The sequence below is a fragment of the Antennarius striatus genome, chromosome 15 (genome assembly GCF_040054535.1).
Source record: "Antennarius striatus isolate MH-2024 chromosome 15, ASM4005453v1, whole genome shotgun sequence".
NCBI classification, from domain to species: domain Eukaryota; kingdom Metazoa; phylum Chordata; class Actinopteri; order Lophiiformes; family Antennariidae; genus Antennarius; species Antennarius striatus.
In genome coordinates, this window is record NC_090790.1 from 13,197,459 (window position 1) to 13,207,862 (window position 10,404).

At 42.7% G+C, this 10,404-nt stretch overlaps 1 protein-coding gene across 6 annotated transcripts in view; it reads right to left on the reverse strand.

Annotated features, from left to right (window-relative positions):
* LOC137608475 (mediator of RNA polymerase II transcription subunit 13-like) overlaps nt 1–10,404 on the reverse strand; it is a 79,767-nt gene extending 69,363 nt beyond the window's left edge. For all 6 annotated transcript variants that reach the window (XM_068334886.1, XM_068334884.1, XM_068334888.1 and 3 more), the window contains exon 1: nt 9,239–10,404. In XM_068334886.1, coding sequence (XP_068190987.1) covers nt 9,239–9,310 — 72 coding nt within the window. In that variant the 5' untranslated portion in view covers nt 9,311–10,404. The remainder of the gene's footprint in view (nt 1–9,238) is intronic.

Genomic DNA, 10,404 nt, shown 5'->3' on the forward strand with positions numbered 1-10,404 from the left:
TGGTTTCTTGGCTTTAAAAATCAAAAATGGGGGTACTACAGGTTAATGTGTGTTGAATTTTCATAACAGAAAACCTTTGTTTGCTTCCTTAGAACTCAATTAATCCATTAGAACTGAGACGGAGTTGCTATCAAGCACATCACACACGTCAGGAACGGAAAGGAAAGTCCTGGGTTTTCCATATGCAAGTAATTTGTCAATACAGGATAACTCTCTTTAGCGCGCAAACAAGAGAATGCAGTAATCATACAATTAGAAGTGCACGGGGGCTTCCACAATACCTACAAGGAGTTCACAGCCTAACTGTTCATGAAATTGGGGAAATGGAGTCTGTGGGGAATGAAAAATACCTCAATTGGCTTGTAATTTCCTGCATTGATTCTTTCCACAGGGATCCTATTTCAGATAAAATGACAGGCCCGCATTAGTCACCGTGACTTTTCCTTGTTTCATTACACACCAGATCAACAAACTATAAAGGAGAAAAACTGGAATGTAGCAATGCCTCTGTGTGGCTGAGTGTGTGTGTGTGTGTGTGTGTGTGTGTGTGTGTGTGTGTGTGTGTGTGTGTGTGTGTGTGTGTGTGTGTGTGTGTGTGTGTGTGTGTGTGTGTGTGTGTGTGTGTGTGTGTGTGTGTGTGTGTGTGTGTGTGTGTGTGTGTGTGTGTGTGCAGGACCCAGACACAGTCGGCCCATTAACTTCGCCGACCTCGACAGGTTTCAACCTGTAAACTCACCTGGCTGCTGGCGGTAATCTTTGCTTACTAAGTGGGAGCGGCAGCCAATCAGTGCTTTGACACTGAAGGTTCTACTCTACCCAGGCCATCCTATCCTGTCCGTTCACTCTGGAGTCATGGTGAATTCACATTTTTTGCTAACACCACCATACTTAAATGTTCCAAGCTCACCCAGTCACGCCTGGTAAATACACAATCAAACATTTTGTGTCTGGCTTTTATATTGCAAAGCCCAATTATCCTATGAGGCAAACCCACAACTGAAATTGAGCTGTACAAATTTTCATTAGCTTCCGAAAAATCATGGGTGTCTGCCTAATTCAAGATGAGAGAGAGTGTCGTTTGGCACCGAGGGCAGAATCAATGCATCACAAATGGCAGTGAATCAACAGTCTGCACATAATGTGTTTGTTCTCATCAAGTGCCTGCCTGATTGGTCGCAGATAATCTCTCAACGGAACACCAACGTATGATAATTAGAGATCGCAATAGCAAAGCCGACAATGTTTTCTCTCTCCCCTTAGTTTGCCCACCCTTTAACCCAAGTGTGCTCTAACTGCAATTGAATCCCAGCCAACCATGATATTGGCAAAGATGTCTGGCTTGCAGAAATATTCACCTAGTTACAAGTGGGGCAGCATCCTCTTAAGAAGAAACACTCCTTATCCGTGTGTCGGCAGTCAGGTGCAGAGAAAAGGAAACAGATTTAGAGACAAAGTGAACAAAAAGTGAAAGGCAGAAACACCAAACTTGGTTTAGATCTTGAGAATTTGGCAACAGGCCACGGAATTTATTTGATCAATCAATTACGTAACAAATCTGACACACTGACGGAAGGAATCACCATCCTTAGGAGGAAATATACTTGGTCAGACTTATAAACTAATTTATCTTTGGTCCTCCGTTACAATATGACCAGTCCTCACCACATATTTGTTTAGGAGTAGCACACCCACGTCTAATCCTCTCTCTCACATAATTTCCTTTATACAGACTCACACTGGGCAGGTGCAGCGGTACATGAACAGTTTCTCTGATAAAAGATCTCACTGTTCAGTGGTGAATTTTCTACGTTTCCTTTACAAAGAGAAATAATCTTTAGCATCACACCAACAGTGGTGCAAGCACTCTTGCTCAATATACTGCAGGCCTACTTGTGACTTTGTTTCAGACTTGTAGGTGCACCTGGCTGACATCCGGCAACTTGATGGTTTTCATTGTTGCGATAGGCCATGTCATTACCAAAGAGCCCCCCAACACAGAAACGGCTCACTTATTGTTGGAATAGCAGTTGAAAAAAAATCCAAAATGCTGTGTTTTTGTGCAACATTCTGGCACATCCTGCTGATGCAGAGGTAGACAGACACACACAGACCCTTCACTGGTCACATGATCAAACCTCTGCTGCAGGTCCTCACCTAAGGTTAAGTATTTTATTTTCTAGCAATGTTTTTGAGCACAATTATGCTTTATTTTATAATCCAAAAACTGACATTTTTAGAACCCTGTCAGTAACTTTTTCTTCCATAAAAGATTCTCATCATATGAAAGAATTTAACTACAAATGTTTACAACTTTTCATGACATTGATGTTGGTATATTTGATGTAACTGTTATTATTCAACTTCGTGAAAACTGATATAAAATCACACTGTGGCTTATTAACAGCCTATCAAATACCCTCATCAGCAGGAGACACAAAAACGGTCGAAGGAAAGTAGCCGTGAACACTGGTGAACGTAGATGTTGTCCAATCGGATCATCAACGTGTGATGCAACATCAGCACAACAGTGCAGAGTGCAACAAATAAATAAAACCAACACAAAATGTGAGGATACAGTAGGTCTGGTTGTGCAAACTAATCCTCAAGCGAATAATAGAGACTTTCACAGTCAGTTCAAGGCAGAACTGTTTTGCCTTTCTTTTTTTTTGCACCTCATCTGTCTGTCTGAAATTGTATAGCCATCATTGTCGTCACTGTTGTTATGCCTCTGAGGTTGAAACAGCACTGAACTGACGTCTGTATAAATGAAGCAAGATGATGAGACACAAGACAGATCCTTGTGCGCCTCAGAATTTCTGATTTTTGAGAGTTCATTTCAAATTGGGGATCAATAAAAGCTTATCTGATCTGAGTAAAACTTTTCACGCTGCAAATATTTTTTTCACAATGCACATACTTCTAAAGTTTTGACTTAGCAAGTGATTTTGTGTGTGTGTGTGTGTGTGTGTGTGTGTGTGTGTGTGTGTGTGTGTGTGTGTGTGTGTGTGTGTGTGTGTGTGTGTGTGTGTGTGTGTGTGTGTGTGTGTGTGTGTGTGTGTGTGTGTGTGTGTGTGTGTGTGTGTCTGTGTGTGTGTGTGTGTGTGTGTGTGTGTGTGTGTGTGTGTGTGTGTGTGTGTGTGTGTGCGTGCTGTGAGGATGTCTGGGGTTGCAGTCTTGATGACAGCTCTGATCTCGTTTACACAAACTTCTTCTATTGAGTGATTGATATTTGCTTTCTACTGAAAATGGTTTGAAGTGACTGAAGACTCAACAACTTACGTGTGTTCTCGTATTTTAAGCGGTCATCACTTCCTAATATATGTACTGCATAAACTCCTTTTATGAATTACATTTATTGGCTCCTTTCATGTTAATGCACAGGTAAACATAATGAAAGGGACCATTCTGCAAAATTAGAAGATAGTCTTAATATCACAGTCCATTATTATGCTAATAGATAAATACCTCTGAATGAGATTTTTAATGGAGAACTTTTCCTTGTGATGACTTTGCTCAGGGAAGGATTATTCTTTACACTCGGGCAAAGAATTTGACTACTTCCACCACAGCAGCACCACTGGGACAATATTATTATCCTGTTAATCATCTAACTTTCAAGCAATCGCAAGAACTCGATGGCACCAGTTATTACCCCATTCCGACCAATCCTCCTCCCCACTCAGGCTTCTGCCGCCCTGCAACATTCAGGACCAACCAGCGGGTGCCAATAATAGAACACAGCTGGCACTGCAGGGCTTACATATTTCACACTCAAGCCACCGTGCTCCAAAATACTCGTGCCCATCCCGTCCCTTTCCCAACTCTGGGACCACTGGTGGATTCCCTCCTCCCAGTCTCCTCCCTGTCTCTTCCCTTCCTCTCCTTCTTTGAACCGTTCTTCACCTACGTCCCAGGGCCCCGACAGGCTGAGCGCTCAAATAAGGTCCATGACTACGCTCCAGAGAATATAACAGACACGAGATGCGCGGTAAAAAACACATGAGCACAAGTGAGGAGGAGCCTCGTCTTCCTGATCCAGACCCACACCCGGCCCTTCATCCGTCAGAAGCTAACCCCGTAACAACTCTTGTTCACAAACCGTTTTGTTATGGCAGCACATCTGCGTCTGACAGACACAGTGCCATGTTCACATGGGCCACCACCGCGTTGAGTCCCATCGCGATGACAAGGGATTTCCACAGCAGCGACAGGGGCAGATTAGTGGGAGGCGCCACACACAGGCTGGAGGTGAAGTCGGTGCTTGCTGTCAAAATTGTAAGTGAGCAGAGCCAAAATCACAGGGTTGGGTGCAGGGGGTTGGCTGGATAGCAGGAAACCACCTGATGGAGCAGCAGAAGACTGAAGGTGTTTCCTCACGAACCTGGACTGATCCCCTCTTTGTGTAAAATGACACTGGCTTTAATGCATCTTCAGATATATTTGTCATCTTTATATATGTGTATATATATATACACATACCTATTTATAGTCTATTTATACATATTTATATTTATATGTGTTAATATTTATAGTCTATTTTTAGTCCATCACAGTCTTACTATCAAGCACTGGCAGCTGGCTGTGACGCCTTTTCAGATCACAGTGACTTTACCTACTTCTGCTTTAAATTTTTAAATCTGTTGATGATGTATTTTCTGCACATAGTCAACAAATTTCATTAAACTACAACCAACAAGAATAAAGTCATCCTGCTAATAGCATTTGCATTTAATTGTGTTGTGGTGGTTTGGACCTCTATCTTTGTCCAAAGAAAAACTAGGGAAACGTTAGATTCTGGAAGCCCATGTTGATAATATTGATATTATATAAGTTTGCAAATTCAACATTTATATTTGGTCAGTTTTGTACAAAAACAGATAAGATAAATGATTTTATGAGGATCCTGGATTGTTACAGGTATAGTCATTTGCATAATGACAAGAATAGCTTCTATTCATCTGTATAAATACAGCTGGATTAAAGGGAAATGTCATGTTTCCTGAGCTTGGACTTAATGACATCTGGTTACTCTTATTCTGCTATGAGCGGGGAATTAAATGACCCTTTAATACCACCAACCGTTTGTGTCTAAAGGCACTTAACTTTTCAATGAGCATCTATTGATGTGACCATCATGGATCATTTAGTGGCAAAGCCAAACACCCCAGCGCCGCTGTGGGCATGTTTTAGTTTCAAGGCAGATGAGAAATATTCGGAGGCCATTGGTCAAATTTGTCCCAAAAAGCCCGCAACCAGAAGTCCACCTTCATGTGAGAGTCGGAATATAAACATGGAGGAGCCAGATAATGGATCTTCATTTTTATGAAGATTATTTGAACAATTTTACTGTAATTAGACTAATACTATAATGGTGGAATAAAATAAAGAGGACAAATCCCTAATTTCTTTTTTTTTTTTTCGAGCAATTAGTCGTCAGCTAAAATTTCACGACTGTGAGAGTCTCAGAAAGCCGCCATAACTTATTCAAGAAATGTAATTGAGACATTTTACGGCTAAAAATACCCTTGAAAAAAAAAAAACTCAGCGTCCGATTACTGAGAAAATAGGCAAAACTTTTCAACACAAAATAATTTCTAGTCCAACCTTTAGGACCAGTGTTGACAAAATTCAAATCTGCAGATCAGGACAGCTTCTTCTACCTGCTGCCTAGTTCTCCTTCCCAAACATCTTTTCCGTATCCACCACCTTTAATGATGTTGAAATGCAAACAGTCTGTATTAAAATGGCCCCGTTCCTGATTACCTGCTTCTTCTTACAAGGCACGGCCGCTAACCTGCCATAAATCAACACACTGCTATTAATGGTATTCCCAAAGCCTCATCTCTTACCCCTTTATTTCCATGCCAGACAGCGGCAGCATTATTATACATGCAAGATCTCTATTGGAATGCAGTTTGGCTAATGAGCACCTCTTAGTTGATCACATTAAACCTGTACTTGAGGACACTTAATTACCAGTGTTGCACTCTGTTGAGGGGACAGAGGAGGTCCTTTAATTAAGGTCTCTGCATCCTACCCATGTTTGTGCAAGCGTGCATCCTTTGGATGTAAGATGCATTCGCAGCCCAAATAAGGGTGCTAAACATGTGATGTACAGTATGTGTGTGTGTGTGTGTGCGTGCGTGCGTGCGTGCGTGCGTGTGTGTGTGTGCGTGCGTGTGTGTGTGTGTGTGTGTGCGTGTGTGTGGGAGACTTAGTATGTGCATTTGTGACACATATGTTTGTGTGACCATAAGGGTGTTTTGTTTTTTCTTTCCTTCGTGATGGTGTGTGTTCGGCGTGCATGTGTGTGTGTGTGTGTGGGTGTGTATGTGTGTTTGTGATATGATGGCTGTTTGAAGTTTGTCTCTTGAGTCTGAGATGGTTTACAGTGTTTACAATACACACACACACACACACACACTGAGGCTTCCTGTGTCGTCTTTCCTTGCATTTCATATTCAGGCTCAGGGACTCTGGCTCGAGTCAGTGTCAGAAGAAAACCTGCCCAGTCCACAGAAAGACGACTGTTTTCTCTCTCATTACATTCCTCCCTCTTTAATTTTCTCCCTCGCTCTGTCTCACCCTCTCTGCCCCAGCTTCTCTTTCAGAAAGGCTGGGGCTAGCAGTCAGGAAATGCACATCAGTCATAATTCTTTCCTAAAATGAAAACAGATTCCTCTGCAGTCCTTCAGTCTCTCTCTCACTCACTCCCTCGGCTGAAAACATTCCTCTGTTTCTCCTCTCGTCCTCCACCCTTCCCTCCTTCGTTGCCACTTCAACTTAGCTCACCAGTTCACTTCTTTTCCTCCCCGTTTACAAGGTTTTGTTTGCTTTCTGTCACAGACGGATGATCACCAGCAGACGAGACAGTTGTTTTGTGGGTTGTATGTGATCACAGCGATCCCCAGCATGTGAACCAGGATGACAGTGATCTGCTGTTCCCCCATAAAGTCCAACAGAATAGGGCTCTCATGCTTTCTAAGGTACTTTTTATTGATGCAGGCTTCAATAGCAGCCAGTAAATCAGCGTGAGGGACGAGGCTGGTGGATGGTGGAATGCTGTTTAACAGGCTGTCAGACTAGAGTGCTCACCAGTTAGCTACAAGACCTTTATGCAAGCATGTCCTCTTGACACAAGCAAATTAGATGCATGTTATTAGCATTTTTGTCTTCACCGACACATTTCTGACTATATAAAATTGCATGAAATAATCTAAATGATAGCTTTTTGAAACGTTGAAGTAATCAAAACCGCTAATAGGTTTTCTTTTTGCATCAGTGACATGGACAAAAGGCAGAAACCTTTTAAGGAGCAAGCTATAAAACTTCACTTATTACCATTTACTGTATTAAAATTCTTTTGACTAATCGGTTTACGTGCTATTAGTTCCATCATTGACCTGAGTTTAAAGTGGTCAAATGCATGCAGAAAAATCAAAGCAGGGGAATCTATTTCCTGTAAAATACATGTTTTTCTTTGCTGGGTCAATACTAGGATTCACTAATTTACTGCGGTATTAACAGCAGCATCCGTCTGCACTTCTCAACCTTATTGTGCACATACCGTAACTCTGGCTCGCAGCATCAGGATGCAATCTGCATCGCTCTGTCTGTCTCTTTGTCTCAGTGGTACCCTCTAACCGAGATGTTTTGGTGTATCGTTTGTGTTTTGCTCTATCTTGGACTTCCCTGTAGGAGCCCCTGCCAGTGAGAAGCCGCTGTGGCACCAGCCAGTCATAAATATTCTCAACAAGCCAGCTGATGGATGGTCTCATTCCCCCTCAGTTTGAAAAGGATGTTCACAGGGCCAGCACGATTGCCAACAATGCCATCACGAGTGAATGAGGGCTTTTTCCAACCAGGGATAGCCTCGACTGAGTAGTTGACAGAGATGTAATCACTGTTTTCAGCCTTTGCAAGTCAGGTGAATTCATTTCGGTGTCAGTGCACAATTCAGACTATTTGCTTTTAAGGTATTAATTCAAATCCCTTTATCCCCTGATGGCTCCTTCGGAAAATTGACTGAAATGCATGAAAACAAAGAACGCACAGAGTTATGTTTGACATTTTTAGAAATTTCTGCAACCTGTGTGACAAATGCAAACTTTCCCTTCTACAGTCACCAAAAACAATCACAACCCACAGCGAGTGACGTATGTTTCTTTCGCTCTGCATTGGCATGTGTGGAAGCCGGCTGTTGTTGCTGGTGCACGACCAGCATGATCACCTAAAAAGCCCTTAGGACCCCTATGTTGTTGTGGTTCTCAGCAGCCTACGCCTGAGCTCAGACTACTGCATGCCTTTCCACTTGGCTGCCTGTTGTAGTAGGACAGTTAGTCCGCTGATTGTAGGATGAAAACTGTGAAAACACATCGCTTCATCTCCTGCACCCTCAAAACCATTGAATTCTGCAGAAATGACAGTGCCTGTGGAGTCAAAAAACCCCTTTTCAGATAAACAGAGTGTGAAAGTGCTGTTTCCACTGAGTGTTTGATTCATGCCATCTGTGCAAATCCTCCTCGCATTCTCACAAAATAAATAAATAAATAAATTGCCCAACCTTTCAATTTGGAACCTCAGATCAACACATGATCCCATTTTTCAAATTAAGATTTCAGATTTTAGAAACAATTAGAAGGACGCAGTAGCTCCTAATTTTCCAAGTTTGTTGCTTACCAATGCAACAGTTCCAGATGCATTTCACTTAAATGATTATTTAAGAGGTGGTGGGAATGGAAGGGAGGGGGATAATGGCCTGAGCAAACTGTACTCTTGATGGGGGGGTGGGGGGGTGCTCATGTATCTGCTGAACTCATGCCAAAAACTGCAAATGGATGCCAAAATAAATCTGTTTGTTTGTTTTGACGTTTTTTCAAACTGTATTCCAGCACCTTGAGATGTTGTTTTGCCTTGCAATGGGTTCACATAAAGTGGACTTACTCTTTAAACGCCATGTTGATTTAGGCTCCTATCCTGAGATGTGTTATTATAACAAGCTTATTTGGAAAAAATGTGGCGCTTTTTTTTTTTTTCCACCACCAGCACCCCCACACACACACACACACACACACACACCACTAACCCGTGGTAATGATTACCTAATAACAACATGAGGCGATTGGTTCACCTTTGTACAGCAGACACACACTTACGCGTGCCTCCCGCTGTCTTGTGACTTGTCTATCACAACCGGATCGCATGTCTGTTGCCTGAGCGTGATTTATTGATACTGTACCAGAGAAAAGATGTTGGAGTGGCAGTCCTCAAGGCTTGCCCCGTTAGCCCCCCAATTCGCTGTTGTAGTCATAATCGTCCGCCGTTGGGGTCGTCAGCGCTGGGCATGTCGAAATCCTACATCGGTATCAACCACCAAAGCAGGGATGACAAATCGGTTCCCTTTACGCGTGGGCCAAAAACAAGCAGGCGTATTGGAAAAACAAAAAAAAACAACAAAAAACAAAAACAAAAAAAAAAACCCTCACAAGAGGTCCAGATAATAGATTCGGGATGGTCGGGCAGAGGAATGGGCGTATTCAAAAAGAAGTGCGGAACGCATCCATGGAGCCCCAGCGGATATCATGTAATGTCATAAATCCGAGCGTGTGCGGGGATCAAAACATCGTTACGATCCAGGTCAGGCGCTTCCAAATGTGATCATTGTCAGAGGAGCAAGGGGAGACGGATCCATTTAAATCCAGGCACGGAGAAAAGATCAGCCCGTTTCCATATCATTCTTCACCCCTGATAGTTTCATCATTAAACGAGCGTAATCCATGAGGGGAAACGTCTCCTTCTCTTCCGCGCGTAGGAAATAGCCCCAAATCACAAAATTAGGAGTCGAAACTTCTTTTAGAATATTACAATTTCGCTGATCTGCATAATAATGAAGTTAGAGCCCGAGACATTACACGCAGGATATCTGATTCCGTCTGCTCCACAAGCTGATGCACCACTTGTGATAGTTTTCGAGAATTGCATGAGCTATTTTTAGCCTTCTTTCTTACCGTTCCTCTCACAATGTAACCGAGCTCGCTTCGCGCAAACAGGCGCCGCGACCAGGAATGTTTAATCCTTCTGTTGCTCTTGAATTAAACGCACCGAGAACGAAAGAGAGAGAGAGAGGGGGGGGTCTCAGAAATACCAAAGCCTTCCCCCCAACACTAAAAAAAAAAAAAAAAAAAAAAAAGAGAGAGAGAGATCCTCCGTGGCAGGGCGGACAAAAAAAAAAAAAAGTCGAGCGGGTTCCCAGTAACCCCGATTCATGAGTCAAACCGTGGAGACAAGAAAAACTATTCTTACACTCCACCACCAGGAAAACGACAAGCAAGGCTTCTGTGGGAGGTTTGAAAAAATCCTTCCTTCCTTTCAGCTTCATATCATTACGAAACGTCCTCCCACGGC